At 52.5% G+C, this 17,719-nt stretch overlaps 3 protein-coding genes and 1 long non-coding RNA gene across 6 annotated transcripts in view; 1 reads left to right on the top strand and 3 right to left on the bottom strand.

The window, feature by feature from the left end:
* Nucleotides 1-1,254: 1,254 nt before the first annotated feature.
* On the bottom strand, nucleotides 1,255-2,027 carry LOC139829243 (uncharacterized). The gene is made up of 3 exons (XR_011741653.1): nucleotides 1,818-2,027; nucleotides 1,565-1,671; nucleotides 1,255-1,474 (listed from the first exon to the last, which is right to left on the bottom strand). It is a non-coding gene; the product is annotated as an uncharacterized lncRNA (long non-coding RNA).
* Nucleotides 2,028-2,363: 336 nt separating this feature from the next.
* Nucleotides 2,364-4,130, top strand: PPDPF (pancreatic progenitor cell differentiation and proliferation factor). Its single transcript, XM_065849827.2, has 4 exons — nucleotides 2,364-2,453; nucleotides 3,280-3,357; nucleotides 3,498-3,594; nucleotides 3,811-4,130. Exons 1-4 carry the CDS (start codon nucleotides 2,399-2,401, stop codon nucleotides 3,920-3,922), a joined length of 342 nt encoding a protein of 113 aa, XP_065705899.1. The 5' UTR covers nucleotides 2,364-2,398; the 3' UTR covers nucleotides 3,923-4,130.
* A 2,334-nt stretch (nucleotides 4,131-6,464) lies between these two features.
* On the bottom strand, nucleotides 6,465-15,576 carry LOC136108203 (tyrosine-protein kinase Srms-like). Its single transcript, XM_065849823.2, has 8 exons — nucleotides 13,394-15,576; nucleotides 11,507-11,628; nucleotides 10,472-10,638; nucleotides 9,184-9,322; nucleotides 8,560-8,718; nucleotides 7,883-8,064; nucleotides 7,552-7,708; nucleotides 6,465-7,068 (listed from the first exon to the last, which is right to left on the bottom strand). The coding sequence occupies exons 1-8, from the start codon at nucleotides 13,747-13,749 to the stop codon at nucleotides 6,875-6,877; spliced, it is 1,476 nt and encodes a 491-aa protein (XP_065705895.1). The 5' UTR covers nucleotides 13,750-15,576; the 3' UTR covers nucleotides 6,465-6,874.
* Nucleotides 15,577-16,655: 1,079 nt separating this feature from the next.
* Nucleotides 16,656-17,719, bottom strand: part of LOC136108292 (peroxidasin homolog) — a 42,138-nt gene continuing 41,074 nt past the window's right edge. For all 3 annotated transcript variants that reach the window (XM_065849955.2, XM_071815768.1, XM_071815769.1), the window contains one exon: nucleotides 16,656-17,173. The gene's annotated coding sequence lies outside the window, so the exon portion shown is untranslated. The remainder of the gene's footprint in view (nucleotides 17,174-17,719) is intronic.

Below are 17,719 nucleotides of genomic sequence, written 5' to 3'. Positions count from 1 at the left end.
CTATATCAATTTACTCTTACTGCTCTGTAGATCATTAAAGAGACTTGGGGTGCAGGTAATCACCTCTCAGGAAGAAATTGAGGAGGAACCTGAGAAATTACAGCAGCTTCACTGAAACAAAAGTAATTTTTCAGATCTGAAGCACACAATTTTTAGCCTTTCTTTCTTTCACTTCTAGGCCAGAAAAATCTTCTGAGCCTGTGCCCTAGAACATGGGAGAAATGAGTCCCATTGCCTGAAGAGGTTGTGCTACAATGGGCTCCCTCCTGTCTCCGAATCCTAAAATGGCTCAGAGCATCGCCTGCCAAAATCCCCACTTCCCACAGCTGCACCCAAACTGCGAGATTTTATCGCAAACCCTCAGCATGCCAGGCTGCAGAACTCTGCTTTGAAGGATTACTGAGCTCCAGAGAGAGAATAAATTAATAACACTTTAGCTATAGCAAATATCAAACCACCTTTGTGGAGATAACGCGAGGCTCTTGCACTGCTCGAGAGTGCTGCTCTCATGAAACTGGATTCACTTTTGTGTTCTCAACCACATTTCCATTCCATGCAGAAAGCAATTTTCTGTAAGGTTTCTGTTTTAATTTTACATAGATACGGCATTGCCTCTGTTCTCCAGGACTCGGATCCTGCGGTATTGGTGGTTTATAGACCAGTATCTCTACAGAATTATACCGGTATCCAAACACAGAGGAGCTGTATACTGGTGTGGGTTGTACTTAGACCTTGCTGCAGGCTTTTTCCTCTAAAATATTTTCCCCCAAAATATTTTCCCCCAGAGACTGATACAGCCCAGCCAGCTCGGAATCCCCTCAAGTCCATATTTATTTTTTGATCCATTTATACTCGAATTTTAGAGCTGGCATAAGGCCGTATCACTTGAGTTTTTTTGAATCTCCTCGCTCCGAATTTCCAGTGTTACTCGACTGCTATACGAAGGCTTTTTGCACCGATGCAAGCGAACCCCGGTGCGGCCCCTCAGCTCCCGACGCTGCGCACACGCTCCCGCGCAGGCCCCGCCCCTCGCAGGAAAGAGGCGTGCCCAGGGACGCGCTCCCCATCCCGATTGGCGGTGCGACCCCGGGGCGTGCCCGAGGAATATATAAGGGCGAGGGGCGGAGCCAACATCACCACGGCTCACGCCGTGCGGAGCGGACGCTTCGCTCCCGGAGCGGCGCTGCCGCCGCCGAGCGGCCCCCGCGGCCCTAGTGCCCGCCCGCCGGACCCCCACCGCCACCCCCCCCCCAAGGTGCGCTGCGATCGGGCGGGAGCGGGGGGGGCAAACGGGGCGGCCCGTAGCAGTTTGGTGGGGGGGGGAAGGGAGGGTTGCTTTGGGAAAGGTCAGCTGCAAGGCTACATCGAGTTCTTTTGGGGTGAAGCTTCTGGGAGATGGCTCCGTGCCTCAGTTTCCCCACCGCGACGTGAATGCGTGGAGGACGTTTTGTAACAGGACATCCAACGAGTGAGTCTATAGTTAGACCAAGGAAAGCTTCATCAGAGCTAGAGAGGACTTGGGTGCCCGGGGGATAGTGGGGGTCCCAGGGCGCTGGGTACTCACAGGTCGGTGCTTTTGCAGTTCTTGCGAGTGACGATGGGGTCGGTGTCCTCCTGCAGGCCCAGGGGACTGTGCCTTGTGCTGCCAAGCGGCGCCGTTGATTGAGCTTGCTTGAAAGAGAGAGGGTCAGACCATGAGGTGTGGGAAGAGTCAGTGTCTGAGCAGGGAGGTGCTTTGTATCAGGAGGATAAAAATGTTACTGTTTCCCCAGCGCAGGAGTGGGCATGTTGTGGGCCAGGGACAGCCATTTTCTCACCCGTGGAGCTGGGGATGTGTTGTGCGGGGCAGGCAGGTTTGGCCGCAGCTCGGGGCGGGGGTGGTTGTGCTGCTGGGGGCAGGCTGAGGCTGGAACCCTTTGCACGAAAATCCTCGGTATGCGCCCCGAGCAAAACACTCCTTTGCTTCTTACGCAACCTCTGGCCGAGATTTCATAACTCCCAGCTGCTGATGCGGTAAAGGGAACTGGATTTCTGTATGGAAGCAAAACACCCGCTCAGGGCAGCTGCTGTGCAGACTCGCCAGCCCTGGGCTCTGTGTAAGCAGACGTTTTCGAGGAAATTATTTTGGCTTTGCATGTAAGAGATCTACAGCTGCAGACTTAAACCGTGTGTAGCACTGTGAGCACCAACCTCCATCCCCAGTGCGGGGCTGCCGTGATGGTGCACGTGTCAAATCTGTGGAGAAATCACACTGGGACCATTCAGACTCCTGCAGTTTTCTTGTGGGTGGGTGCATGTCAGGCTCAGAGCGGGTGGGGGCTGCGGGGGCCCCTCTGCAATGACGGCTGCCCCTTTGCTTGCAGGTTTTAGATCTGCACAAGAACCAAGATCAAGAACCATGGCATCCATCCCATCGAGCGGCTCGCTCATGGCCACACACAACTACTACAGAAGTAAGAGCTCGGGGTGGGCTTGGCACAGGGGGTGCATGGACAGGATCCTGCCAGGCTGGGGGGTGACAGGGTTCTAGCTGAGATGAAGCCAATGCTGGGTGTGAGCTTCCAGCTGATGCCCCAGGAGAGCTACCAGGCCTTGGTGACAAACCGGGGCAGCCACCATCCATCCCTCCTGGTGCTGGGACCCTCCTTTGGGCCACTGCAGCCCCTGCCCAGTTGTACCAGCTGGAGGTGGGTCTCACAATCTCCTTCACTTATCATTAAAGTTGTCGCTGAGGGGAGGTGGCGGTTTTAAATGCATCTTGCACCACTGCTGTTGAAATGAGTTGCAAAACCAGTCCAGGCAATGGCAGCTGCTGGTTCATCTCCAGGGAAGAGACTTTCTGGATTAATGGATTGTTTAAACCAGAGGAAATTAAAGTATTCCCCTTGATCTGAAACTAGTAATAAGTTTGTAGCAACTGGACTAAACCCGCATGGATTATATGCAGAAATCTGCATCTTCTCAACCTCAAGTTATCTGCAAAGGCCTCGAGAGTGTTGCATACAGATGCAAAGCCATTAAATAATGTCCTTGGGACTGGAAGTGTTTTCCTACATATGCGTTTAGGTGTTATTCTACTTCCTGCTGTTAGCCAGCCTGTCATCCCTCCAGTGTTTTCTTCCTAGTGGTTTTTATTGATTTGCCACTAAAGCTGGGCAGGTACTAGAGGGAGGTGGTGATGAGACTGAGCTTTGTCACCCCAGGGACGGCTGGACCGAGGCCGTGCTCCATTTTTCATGGCATGACTAAGGGTCGATGGTGGCTCTGATGTCTCCACAGGGCGCCTGAGCTCCACATCCAGCAACAGCTCCTGCGGCAGCTCGGAGTATTCTGGGGAGGTCATCCCCCATCCCCCAGGTAAGTGCCCCCCATCCTGGAACAATGGGGGGACTCTGCTCCCAGTCCCTCCACTGCAAATCTTACTGGAGATGCCCCAGCTTCTCCTGCGGGATGGAACTGAGGGGCAGTGGGCTGCACTGACCCAAACCTTCCCCCAGGTCTGCCCAAGTCCGACCCCGGCCACTGGTGGGCCAGCTTCTTCTTCGGGAAGACAACTCACCCAGCCATGACAACCGTGTCGGAATCCCCAGAGAGGTGAGTCCTTTCCCTGGATGAGATGATGCAGAGAAGTGCCAACGCAGCACCCAGGGCAGCTGGGGACATCCCTGGTGCGTCCCTTGAGGTGCCTCCTGACCCGATGGGTGATGTCTTCATGCCCATGGCACCAACTCCTTCATTGCAAAAATAAATTCAGAGTGAGAATGAAATGCCTTGATGTCGGCTTGACCCTTTCTCTGCTCTGTCTTGCAGCTTGGGAACGCTGCAGGTGACGACAGGACCCATGGCGTGTGGCCCAATGGCAGCCCCGGGAGCGGGACGGAGGCGTCACGCCAGTGAGCCCAGCTCTGGGCCCTTGGCGTGAGCCGGCGGGTACAGCCCCTTCCCCCGTAGAGTAGGCAAAAGTGCTGCTTCGTAAGAAAAAAAAGAAAGCACAGCAAAGCCCCAATGATTCCCACACCAGCTTTTTTACTCTTCCTTAATGCAACGACACCCTTTTCTGCACAAGCTTGGTAACACGTTTTATTTACCTTGTACAATGGCAACTAATAAAGTCAAGCAGCCTTTTAAAACTGGTCTTCATCCAGAGCTGTGGATGTCGGTATGAGAAAGACATGGACCTGTTGGAGAGGCGCCAGAGGAGGCACAAAAATGATTAGGGGGGGTGGAACATTTATATGGGGACAGGCTGAGAGAGATGGGGGTCTTCAGCCTAAAGAAGAGAAGGCTCCAGGGAGATATTATTGTGGTGGTTTTGTACTTAAAAGGGGCCAATAAGAAAGATGGGTACAGACATTTTAGAAGGGCCTACTGCTGTAGGAGAAGGAGCAATTGCTTTAAACTAAAAGAGGGGAGATTGAGGCCAGACATGAGGAATAAATCGTTTCCACTGAGGGTGGTGAGAGCCTGGCCCCGGTTGCCTGGAGAGGTGGTGGATGAACCATCCCTGGAGACATCTCAGGCCAGGCTGGATGGGGCTCTGAGCAACCTGAGCTGGTGAAGATGTCCCTGCTCGTGGCAGCAGTGGCACTGGGGGAGCTGGGAAGGTCCCTTCCAACCCAAACCATTCTGATTCCATGTCAGTGTGGCTGGACCGGGACACGTCACAGTGTCTGACCGCAGCACTTCCAGCAGGATCCGGTAATTCCAGATGGCACCATCCTGCCAGCGTGACTCACCGGCGCGTGTTTGTTTTGCATGTGAGCAGCTCCGGCTCTGCCGTCGCCTCCCCCACCCCTGGCTGCACAGCCTGTCCTCGCTGGCACCAAACTGGTTTTGCTCCCAGCACATCGCTGCCCTGCTCCAGTGCTCCGTGGGGTAGCAGAGAGTGCCTGGGGAAGGGTTTGTGAGCAGAGGGAGCTCTCTGTGATGTGGGAAGGGATGAGCCTTGCTCAGGGCTTGCATTTCATGGGGCTGATCTCAGGCTGGAGCTCGTGGTCGGGTAGCACCTTGGGGGATGCACTGGGCTGGGAGCCTGGCTGGCCCATGTGTTCTGCTGCCCAAAGTGATATTTTGGCTGATTTTTTTGCATGAATTAGTTTGGCCCTTCTCTGGTCAGCCTGAGAGCTGGGGAACGCTGCTCAATAAAGCACTGAGCAAACAGTGTGCGGGCAAGGTCCTCGTTCCTGCTGGAGGCAAACAAAGCCCTGGCAGGGCTGGATTTAAAGGTGCAAAATCTTCCTGCTCTGGTCTGCTCCCAGTCCCAGCATGAGCTTCGGGGCAGTCGCTCGGGTTTCTATCGGAGGGACACCCACCACCCCAGGGACAGACATCTCTTCCTCTGCTCCCTCGTTCTGCATTTTGACTATTGATTAACTCACATATTTGGGAAGAAAATAGCTGGTGCTTTTCACTCGCTCTCAGCCCTTGCAGCAGCCCTTGTGTCACCCCGCAGTCCTCGCAGGACCTCACGCTGCAGTCCTGGAGTAAGAAATATTTCCTTTCCTTGCCTGCCTCTTGCTGCTCGGGGATTTCTTTTTTTTCCCTCCAGCAGCTTTGCTTCCCCGTTACCCTTCAAAGACCAATGTGGGACCTTAAAAATAGAAACAAACTGTGCAGCTCAGATAAATACCTTGCATTAGCCTGACACTCTCTGGTTTTTTTAAATCCCATTCAGTCAAGCTGAATCTGCAAACAGGGCACATGCCAGGCTGAAAGCAGAGCAGCCTTTAGCAACACGTGTTTGCAGTGGCCACCCGGGGGGAACTCGGAAATGCCCCAGCAGCTCTACTTTTGAGATGGATTTTGGAAAGAGCCCGTAGCAGCCTGGACTTTAGGGGACAGCTGCAGTGCCCAATCCAAGCTAAGATCATGGAAGAAGGAGGTGAGTAAATCTGGGCTCCCCCCGCCCCCCGCAAATTCTGGTTTTAGAAAGCAAGTAATGACTCAGACAAATGCCAGAACCCCGCAGACTGCGCTGGAGGGCAAGCCCAGGCAGCAGATCTGCTTTTAAAGCAGCTGCAGAGGAGGAAGGAAAAGCTCCCATGGGCAACGCTGGCTTGGCCTGTGTCCCCATGTCACCCTGGCTTCCCCAGGGACCTCAGCCATGCACGTTGCTCCCCACACTAGCCCTGCTCACCCCACACACACACTCATCCTCCTCCAGCTTGATTTTTTAGCTCCATCTGGTGGCAATCAGACCTGCAAATATCTGGCTGCAACCACCCTGTTGTGCCTGCACCACACCCGTCCCAGCCCTTTGACATGCAATATGTCCATCACCTGCCACACATGGCTTCAGTCCTTTAGTTTCTTGTAGGAGGAACACAAAGGTTTAACACACCTGGATGAACGGAGATCAAAGAGACATGAAGATGGTTATATCTGGGGTTGCAAGAGTAGGACTGGTTGCAAACCTTCATTTCCTGGGTAGGGAGGGCAGAGCATCCAGGAAGGACTCACGTGGATGGATGCACACACATTTATTGATAAATACACCGAACACACACTACGAGAAAAAACAAGCAGAGCCACAACTGACCACAAACTGCAAACCTTCACGTTGGCGCGGGGAGCGGCAGGGACCTCCCACCCCACCGGCTGGCTGAAGATGTAAACTCTAGGTGATGCCTTCACTGCCATGTGGCTTCTCCAGGCTGCTACACACCGAAGCACCAGCCATGGGTTCTCCACAACTCATCACCTTCTCCCTTGGCCACTTCCATGCATCCTGACCAACAGGGACCACGGGCTGGTTTTGGGGGGTAGATGTGCTTTCCCTGGAGCCCTGTCAGAGGGCAAAACCAGAAGGAAGGAACCACTTGGCAAGAGCTGGCCTGGAGGGACTTGTGCAGGAAGGGTGGTGGGAAGGGGTCCCTCAGGAGAAGGAGTTGAGCAGCCGTCTGTAGATGAAGCCCAGCTTCTCACGCAGGGCCAGGAAGGTGGGCCGCTCCTCCGTGTTGCCGTTCCAGCACTCCAGCATGATGCTGTAGATCTCAGGAGGGCAGGAGCTGGGCCGGGGAAGGCGGTAGCCCCTGGTGATTTGCCGTACAGTTTCTTGGTTCGTCATTCCTGCCAAGGAAGGAGAAGATGCGCCTGAATCTAATAGCCCCAAAGGATGTCCTGAAGGTATCCCTGCAATGGGCCAAGATGTCAACTGGTGCTGCTGTGAAATGGTGTCTCCCTGCCACAAAGCTGGTAGAATAGAGGCTGTGGGAGATCATCCAGCCTGAACCACCTTCCCAGCCGCATCTCCTGCACCCACACTGCAAGCACTGAACCTCATAGAATCATTTCAGTTGGAAGAGACTCTCAAGATTGTTGAGTCCAACGATTAACCTAAGACTGTCACTAAGCCAGGTCCCTAAGTACCTCATCTACACATTCTAAGAAACCCCCAAAGTGGACAATAACTTGCTCATGCTCTTGGAGCTGCTTCTACATCCACTGGTGAAGGGACAATACAACAATTCATGACATGTTAGCTTTTGGGGACTGTGAACAAGCTGCCCAGTGTGTGGACAGAGTGGTGCTGGAGGGGGCTGGCAGTCCTACCTTCGTACGGGATCTGTCCATACGTGAAGACTTCGTAGAGCAGAATCCCATAGGACCAGACATCGGACTTGAGGGAGTAGGTGCGGTAGTTGGCAGCTTCTGGGGCTGTCCACTTCACTGGGATTTTGGTGCTGCTGCTGGTGGAATAAATGTCATCCTGAAAAACAATGGGAGATGGGTCATGAGGGCTGGTCTGCTGAATACAGCCGCTGCTTTGGGGGCTTTGCTGGGGCTGTGGGTTGGGAAAGGGGATGGCAGGGGAACGGCTGCAACATGGGGCAACTGGGTGGCCTGGAGTGATGGGAGGGACCACAGCATCCCACCAACCAACCTTGAGGAGACGGGCAAGTCCAAAATCAGCAATTTTGCAGGTGAGTTCCTCTCCCACCAGGATATTTCTGGCTGCTAGGTCCCGGTGGACAATGTGCTTCTCCTCCAGGTACCTCATCCCATCCGCCACTTGGCAGGCGATGTTGAGCAGGTGGGAGGTGCCCAGGGACTTCCCTTCAGGACCTGTTAACCCAGATAATCCAAGCGTTGAGGGCAATCTAGCAAGGTGGGAGTTGTTTGGCTTGTTTCCCTTCAAGACTGATTACCCAGTCAGGAAAAGAAAGGCCAAGAAAAATAAAATGATAGCTGGGTGGACCATGGTCTGTGACCAGCTCTGTGTGTGAACAAAGCCAGTGGGAGGTTTGGCCATTTGTTTCCCTAATGAAGTTGCCCAACCAGAGCAGAGGGGTTTCTGTGCACTGGTGGAAGCTGGCAGATCATGGATGGGTGAAGAAGGAGGGATGAAGGCCCCTACTAACATGCTTGGGCTCCCAGGGACTGATATGGACCCAGCCCACATGGACACCAAAAAGATCATGGCACACAGTGGATTGCTCTGCACTACCACTGATCTAAACAGAACCAAAACCAGGCTGGTGTTCTCTTAGGGTCCCCACTTGGGTTTTTAGGGCCATTTTGGGGCACAAAAAGCATTTACAGGGCAGCACCAGGACTCACTGTTGAGGTAGCTGTGGAGGTTGCCTTTCCGCATGAGCTCAGTGATGATGTACACGGGCTCATCCAGTGAGCAGACGGCGTGCAGCTGGATCAGCTTCTCATGCCTCAGGCGCTTCAGGTTCTGAATCTCCTTGGTGAAGTCTTCTGCCTTCATGTCAGCTGGGGGAGAAAGCCAACACAGCTGTTGAGAGCTACTTAGGTGGATGCTGGGAGCTTAGCACCTCCAGCTGGGATGAGGACTGTTTTCTTCCTCACAGCCCACCCCTGCTCTCAAAGTTTGTGTCTGCACACGCTGTGTCTTAGATCAAAACCCCCAAAAGGTGTTTTCCTTGGGGCTTTGGATCCCATTTTCAGGATTGTAGTCCCATCAGAACTTACCACAAACCCACTGGACTTGACATGATTATCACAAACCCACTGGACAGAGCCATGTTATAAAGGTGCAACCCAAGCTTAGGTGGGTCCACAGAAGTAGTCCAGTGGCTACTTGCCAGATCCTACCACGGTTTGCTTGATAAGGTAGACAATAACAACCAAGAGGACCAGGAAACAAAACCAGGCAAACAACAAGGTGGTGAACGAGGGACCCAGTTGGCCACTGTTAGCATCTGCTCCTCCACCTACCTTTTATGATCTTGATGGCCACCGGCACCGTGTTCCTCCACAGCCCTTCCCACACCTCACCGAAGTAGCCCTCGCCCAGTTTCCTCCGCAGGGTGAACTCCCAGCGTGGGCGCTCCCAGCCGTCCCTCTCGGGAGGAGTCTGTGAAAGGGGCATTTCACGCTTGGACCAGCCACTGGGCACAACCTGCTGGTGCAGCCTGCACCAGCTCTTGGTGCCCACCAAGGTCTGGTGGTCACAGAGGAGTGAGCAGGACATAGTGCTCCACCACCTGCATTGCACTGGTGTTACGGCCTGTGTATCGCTTTCGCCCCTGCTAGATGTATCCTGTTGTAATAGGACAAGTGGTGATGGTTTTAAACTAAAAGATGGGAGATTTAGACTAGATATAAGGAATAACTTTTTTCCCCTGAGGGTGGTGAGAGCCTGGCCCAGGTTGCCCAGAGAGCAACCTGAGCTGGTGAAGATGTCCCTGCTCATGGCAGGGGTGGCACTGGATGCACTTTGAAGGTCCATCCAACCCCAACTGTTCTGTGATTCTGTGATTCATTGGGGGCACAAAACATGCAGGGCATCCTCTGCATCCCCTCTGCTGGGAACCAGCATGTGCGAGAGGGGAGATTTTTGGAGACTACATGGAGCATTAGGAATTCAAGTCATAATTCTCTCCTCATCAGACCTCAAATGTGGCTTTTCTCCATTTCCACTAATAAATAAAAATGAGTAAATGGGTATTATTGCATATTATGGCTGACTTAGACTTCAGCTCATTAAGCATTTCTTTTATCTTACACCTTTCAATTTCTCTCTCAAATTATGCACATGCTTAATTGTTATTTCTAAGTAATAAGTGGTGGATGGAATTCTAATCAGGAAATGAGCTGGCAATATGGGATTAATACTCTAATTGGATCTATGGCTGCCACACTAATTGGCCTGAAAACAATATTAAAATAATGTGGTCATCTTATACTCTAGGAAAAAAAATAGAAGCACAGGTATTTCCAGATACAGTATTGAAGGGATGTACAACAACATGGTTTCTAGTCTTTGAGATGGAGAAGACATTTCAGGAAAGCCTGTGCATTTTGGCTGGTGAAAAATACATAGAAGAGCCACGTCCAGCCTTAATATCTCTGATTAAAGGTGATGCTGGTAGCCATACTAGTGGTGTATTTTAAATTTAATTTAATAAAGCTCTAATTGCAAATAGCTAGACTAATTACTCCTATTTTTCCTTAACTTATCTTTCCTTTTTTTCCGCCCTGGCCATGCTGTTGGTGTACGCACCGCGGGGCTGCAGGGCTGCAGCAAGGGGCTCTGGATGACCTTCCAGTGCTCGGTGTAGAAGGCCAGGAGCTCCTCCATGTTGGGGAAGGGACGTCCCTTCTGGATGTAGAGGCTGCCCCTGGGGCTCTTGCAGATTCGGAAGTGACTGACCTTCCCATGGTTGCGAACTGCGGGGAAAAGCCCAGGCGGGGAGAAAAACTCAGCCCGTACAATCACCAGTTCCTTCCCACCTCCCTCCTGACTCACACCTTCTCTCTTTTGCAGGCGCTCGGTCTATTAATTCACCCTAAAGCCACCCAACTCACCCCTGGGGTGTCACATCCCATCCCAATTGCCCCCTTTGCTCCAACCTCCTGGCTCAGAAGACTCCTGGCCATGGGCAAGCAGAGCTCGTTTGGAGAAGTGATGCAGTTTTGATTAGTTTATTAGCAGGAATAATTCCCACAGAAACAACCTGCTCAGAGCTCATTGCTGCTCAAGGTGGATAAACCAGCATCAGGGGCAAGCTCCCGCAGACCCTCTGCAGCCAGGGGGGCAACAGGTTGGATGTGGGTTCACCGGGAATTTCTCCAGGTTGTTTTTACACAGGTGGGACCTGGTCACACTGGCACTGCCCGACCCGAAACTCCCTGAATTCAGATTTCTGTGCGTGGGAGCAGCCCAGGCTCTGGCAATCTGGCGCGGTGGCATATTTTTAGACAACGCTCAGATGACAAAAGCCACTGGAATGAAATCCTGGGACTTAGCGCTACAAAACCATCATTAAGCTGCTGTGAATTGTTGAAGGCTTTCATATCCTGGATGGGAGACACATACTTTCTTTTGTCACAGTAACTCAGCAATCCAAACCTGCATCTATTAGCTATCCCCATTCTTTTTGAAAGCAGTTGATTCACTTTAACAAGATGCTGGAAAGCATTTTAAATGTATTTCCATGTTTTTCACCCTGTGCTGACCAAGCCAGGAGCTGCCTTAAGGAATAGCCTGGCTCCTTTCCCTCTGCTGATTTTCTCTGGATAATTGCCACTAAATTACCTGAGAGAGAGTACTCGCCCTTGCTGCTCTCGCTGTCCCGGACGAGGAAGGAGCCGTGTTGGTTGGGAGGTGAGAGGAGAAGCTGTTCAGCTTCGTTTCGGCTGATCTTGCTGAAGTACCAGCTGGGGGAAAAGAGCAGAGCGGTTAGAGGTGCAAAGAGGTGGCACATGGATGGGGCTGCATCTATCGCAGTGGCTTCTGCACCCTCTGAGCAGGATTTACTCCTTCCCACCATTGGCTCTCCCCTGGCAGCCACTGAGTGAGCAGCTCAGAGCCTGTAAACGTGTCTCCCTGCTCACACCGTCATCAGCCAGATCTGCAATGGTTTTGCAGGCACACGTTGCATTTTATTGCAGCTTGCTGGTTACAAACCATTTGCTCCAGCAGTGTCTGCTCACGGTTGCATTGAGCTGGCCAGGTCTCAGTGTTTTCATCAATGAAAACATCTCTGGAAATTGCCATTTGCTGCTCCAAACACGGCAGCGTTGGCTGGGGACCTTGGCAGCGCTGAGCCAGGAGGGAGGACCCAGCCAGATCCTTCTTCTCTGCCCGATCAGTGCTGAGATTTGTCATGAAATCTCCAGCGTGACAAGGCAGGGTGGCTGGTTGGGTCCTCAGCGGGCACACAGTAAGGGAAGGTAGAGGCTGCTCCATCCTAACACAGCCAGGACGTGAGAAGCTGAGGGTTTCGTCATTAACTGAGATCAGCAGCGTCTGAGAAGCTGTGCAGGAAATTATGTGAATTATACGTGCTGGGGTTACACAGCTGAACAAATTACCACCCAGCCCCGAGCTGTGTGCTCGCTCTGGCAGGGCGGCATCCCCTTCCCCTCCAGCCTCGGGATGGGGCTGCGCACAGGTTGTGTGTGGACACACAGGCACGCACACACAGACATGCACACTCAGCTGCTGCCCACCCAACTGTTTTGTGAGTGGGACCAAGGCAGGACCCGACCCCTCCATCCTTCTCAGTTTGGTCCCAGCATGGTCCCAGCCAGACTGGCTTTGCCTTTCCCCAAAGCAGCCACAGGCTGGGGAGCAAGGGGGGGTCTCTCCCATTCTACCACCTGCAATCACTGCCCGTGAATTCAGGGCACCTTCTCCAGCCCCCCTGAATCCTTTCCATCACCTCTGTGCCCCAGCAGCACTGCATGAGCACCAGGGGTGTCTGCAGGGCTATTACACCCCCCATCCCCACGCTCCCCATTGCTCAGTATGTCTCAGGACCTGGCACTGCAGGAGCTGCTGTGTCTTGGAGCGCTTTGCCCGGCATGTCGGGACCAGGCTGCCTTATGCAACGATGAGCCTGGGCTTTCCCCAGCTGAGACATCAACCTGAGCTCCACATTAGCTGGGAGAGGCACCAGCAAGAAGGGAGCCCCCAGCCCTGGGTTAACAGAACCCAAATGGCAGCAGCATGATTTATCCCTACAGAGCTCCAGGCTTCCCGGCAGGTCCCAACCCAAACTGTTTCACCCCACAACTCCTGGGCTTTCCGGACTCAAGCATAAGCTTCCCTAGCTCCCTCCCTCCCCTTTAACACAGGGGAAAAGGAGCTGGAACCCATTTATTTGGCACCATAGCTGCACCCATCCACACTATCACACTGAATCCAAGACCAGAGCCACCCCACCCTGTGCCAGGGTGATGCACCCAGGAAAGGTGACGAGGTTCTCTTTCCCTGGGTACATCCCCCAGCTCTCGCTCGCTGTGCTGAAAACCCCCACCCCACTGCTGTCAGCTGCAGGAGCTCCACACCAGGGACCCCCACTCGGTCCCACCACTGCTGGTGGCAAAAGCAGGGGACAGGGAGCTCCTGCTCCCCACTGCCACAGAGGGACATGCCACCCCGGTCCAGCCTCCATCCCCCAGCGCTCAGGGTACTTACGGGCGATGAGCTGAGGTGCCCTGGCTGAGATTGGCCACGTAGGCAGCAGGGACGTAGCCCACCGCCGGCTCCCCCAGCAGCCGCCGGGCTAAGACATACTCTCCTTCTTCTCGGAGGACACGCAGTTTGTCCCCTGCGCTTACGCTCAGCTCATCCGCGCTCCGGGCTGTGAAAGCGTATAAAGCGATACAGAGAGAGGACTTGGGGATGAAGGAAACGGAGTTTGGCTCCGAGTGCAGCGAAATGGAATCGGAACCGAGATACCCCAGCGAGCAGCTCTCCGGCACAGAGCGGGGACGGAGCTTGTTCCAGAAGGATGTCAAGAAGGTCAAACGCTTGCGGACAAACTGCTCCATTGCCGGTGGATGAGGTGGGTGGGGTGGTCTAAGCCACCACGTTGCTGGAGGCCGGAGGAAGGGGCGATCCCAGGCTCACGGCACCGGCCGGGCGGCTCATGCTGCCGTCCCGCGTCCCTCGCACACGTCTGGGCCCTTCCCGACCAACTTCCTATTTCTGAAAGTGAAACTGGTTGATCTGGTGGGACGAGTCTGCAGGTGGGATGAGTCTGCAGGAGGGAGTCCCACGCTCAGACCCGCGGGCACATCTGGGAGACGGGCACAGCTGGAGCCGGGCTCGCTGCTCTCAAGAAAGAAGAATGACTTTTTTTTTCTTTTAAATTATTATTTTAAAGTGTGCTCTCCTGCTTGTTGCCAGAGCCCCGGTAAACACAGGTCTCTGTTCTTCAAGCAGCTCTTGTGATAAGTGGCTGACTCAAGTTAATGTTCTTGATCTCACTTACGTGGGAGGATATTTTTTTGATTCATAAGAAAATAATTTCATTCACAAATGTGTGAGAGTTAAAACAGATTTAAGGAAATAACCTTAGAGGAGATCTGAAGTGGTCTGGATATTTGCTGGGTGGATATCCTTCTTCCTTTCTGTCCGCAGTGGCCTCCCAGGCTCACCCTGCCAAAGCATTTCCCTCTTCCCGGTAATTCCGCATTGCAGAGCATCTCCAGGGAATCCACTTCTCAGATCCACTGGGATCCAGTGCTTGCTCAACCTCCAGCAAAGATGGCCAAAGGAACAGAGATTTCCATCCCACATCTTGCACGTGCATTTTCAGATTGCTGCTCTGATGAGAAATCCCAGCGCCAGCCCCCCAGCCCCAGCCTGTGTTTTGTCATTTAACCATTCCATCTAATTACCGGGAGTTTTGGCCCTGGCAACCCTGCTCCTGGCCACCCTGCTCCTGGCCTTGAGCCCATTATTTTGATCCTCCTTTGCTTATACTTGGTCTGGGTACCTCATTTCTGGGTGTGCAGTTGCATTTTGAAAGAGGTCGCTTAAAAAAAGAAAAATTTATTGTGGGGGTCTGACGTGCAGATTGCAAGCCTGTGGTGTGTGAGGAGCAAACTGGACCTGTTTCTGGATCAACAGCTCTAGCCTTGCTGTGTCCTGGGTGTCCCATGATGCCCAAACAACCTGCAAAAGCTGGAATCTCCAGATCCGGCTTTGGGCTCAGCTTCATCCCTGCTCTGTCCCAGGCAGATAAGGGCACAGGGCAGGACAGTGCTCCATGAGCAGGCTCTGCTCCGGGTGCTGCTGCACAGGTGGGAGCAAGAAAAGTCACTAGTGTTCTGCTCCCTACTTACCAAAGTAGCACCTGAATACTTGGTTAATTCCCCCAAGGTCTTTTCCCGCTGCCCAGCAAACAGCCTCACTTGCTGCCATGCAGGTATTTGTAATTTCTTTGTGTGTTTTTCCCACTTCAGCGTGGCGAGGATGGAGCATAGAAAGGTTTGCAACGCATGGGGAAGGGAAAATCCCCTCTGCAGCACTTCTGACAAGTCTGCTCCTCACCTCTCGCTCCATCAGGAGGAAAATGGGTTGCTTGGTTATGCATTTCGAGATTATCTGATTAGATTAAGCACTGAACGTTTATGCCTTGCTGTTTTGACTGGGGACTTGGTAAACTTGTGGTTCGCAGGAGGCTAGAGCCTGATTTACCTTTACTGACCTTTGCCAGATGAGATTCTCTAGTGGTACAAGCAATAGACAAGTGCAGCTGATGTATAACGCGCGAGGCTTTGGACCTGGATTTGCACCTAAATGAAAGAGTACTTCCAAATGACAAACAGCCCTGAGGACTAAACGCTGCCTCCCAGCTGAACGGACCAGACACGCATGACACACACTCATCGCTGCAAACCCGCGTCTGCACAGGACACGCGTGCACGGCGCCAGGTCCCACGTCAGCAAACAGGAGATAAATCACAACCTTTTTCTAGTATCTTCTTTATTTTCCTAGTGAGTTCCAGGAGCATCCCTGCTGCTTTGAATCCCTTTGGTACTAGAACACAACTAAAAATTAAAAAAAAACCAAAAAACAAACAAGCACATTCACCAAAGTTTCTGGTCCTTGCACTGTGGGAAGGAAGGCGGGAGGACAGAGGAAAGATAAGGAAGGCACAGATATCTAATGGATCAAGTATTTTCTCTTTAGTCCCTGTGACCAGCTTACAAAGATGTATTAAAAACCAATCTGTCCAAACAGATTTGAGGCTATGGTGGATACACAGGGACTTCCTAGCACCACTAAAAAGCACCTCCAAAGAGCAACCAAACCAGCAAACCTGTTCTGCAGAGCTGGTTACATAGTCCTGGCTTAGCTGCAGAGCACCTGAGAGCACTAAACACAAACAGCACTTGGCATTCATCCGCGTGTCAAATACTGCACATCGTGTTCTCCCATACAAACTGACAGAAACCAGCAGCTCCTCTCCACTAATGAGAGCGCCCAGTACATCTAATCATCTGAGGTTCTGTTCCAGGTTCTGTTATGTTTACACTCCAAATACATGTTCCAACAAAGAGCCTTTTGGAAAAACAAAAACAAAAAAAAAAAAGGAAGCAAAATATAAATCAAATTAAACCTCTAAAGGGGCAGAAAGTTGGAGAATCAAGGTCACAGCAACGAAAATGTTTTTGAGCACTGGGCATATGACAGTAGGTCACTCGCAGGGTCATGTCACTGAGGATGCACCACTTGGTACCCAATGTCTGGCAAAGCTCAGCAACTGATCTCAGCATCACGGGTGGCTGCGGTTCGTGTCTGGCATCCCGTCCTGGAGCACCCAAACAGCCGGGGGACTTCCCCAAGCCCTGAGGTCACCCCCTCGGGGCTGGCAGGGACAGCAAGCTCAGCCCAAACAGTGCCAGTGCCCTCAGGTTCTTCTTGGTCTTTCTCTTGGCATCAGAAGATGGCTGAGGGTTTGGTTTGGGTTTGATGTTTGTTTAGTCTTTTTTTTTTTTTTTTAATTTCTCCAGATGCTTCCTGGCACTACAGTGCATTCAAGAGAGGTTTTGCCTCTTAATGAATTGTTTCAGTTGGGTGCCCATGGGACATTTCAGACAAAAGGTGGTGGATGATGACAGCGTTGTGTGGGAAGAAGAGAAGAGCAGAACGGTGGCACTAAAGCAGCTTCAATTATCCTCTGTTTGCAGGGACTGCAGAAGAAAGTGGCATCTCAGCAGATGGCTGGTCCGTCACCATCCAAGGGGGTAGAGCCCACCCCTGGTGGCTGACAGGCGTAGGGATAGTGGACAGGCAGCACAGAGGGTTCAGTACAGGCAGAAGTACAGTTGTCCAGGGACAGGCAGCAGAACAGGAGGTGTGAGAGGAGGCAGAGCATCGTGGGGGCTCGTGGCCGCTGTTGCTGAGCCCTTAGGAGTGGGTTGGACTGGCTGGTGGAGAGTGGAAGTGCAGGTCACGGGCACCTGAAATGGCAGGAAAAGAGGTAAAAAAATTTGACGGGAGGCAGGTGGAGGCAGAGAGAGATGTTTGTGCAGCGCCTGGCTGGTCTGGGGTGTGCACGACTGCAGCACAAAGAATCACAGAACAGTTTGGGTTGGAAGGGACCTTGAAAGCTCATCTAGTCCAAACCCCTGCAACGAGCAGGGCCATTTTCACCCAGCCCACATTGCTCAGAGCCCTTTAAAACCACAGAAATACTTTCCAGGGACCCTGTAAACCCTAGAGTGGCTCTTCAAGGATCTGCAAACAGCAAGGAAAAGCAACTCATGCAACACACAGCAATTTATGTCAAATTTCTAAAGGGGTGTCACTGTTCAACTGGAAAATCTATAGGGACAAACACACCAAATTAGACTGGAAAATAGTGTGGCCAGTCTCCCCTTCCCCTTCTACCAGCACAGACCAGCCTTTGCTCACCTTCTCCTGTAATCTGACTTCTGGTACAGACTGCCTGGCAGAACAACACTTCTGCATAACTCCTCTGCTCCTGTCCCTGGAGTAATCATTTG

The sequence above is a fragment of the Patagioenas fasciata genome, chromosome 16 (assembly GCF_037038585.1).
Source record: "Patagioenas fasciata isolate bPatFas1 chromosome 16, bPatFas1.hap1, whole genome shotgun sequence".
In the NCBI taxonomy this organism is placed as follows: domain Eukaryota; kingdom Metazoa; phylum Chordata; class Aves; order Columbiformes; family Columbidae; genus Patagioenas; species Patagioenas fasciata.
Note: the sequence above shows the minus strand (reverse complement) of the source record. Positions and strands in the feature narration are given on the sequence as shown.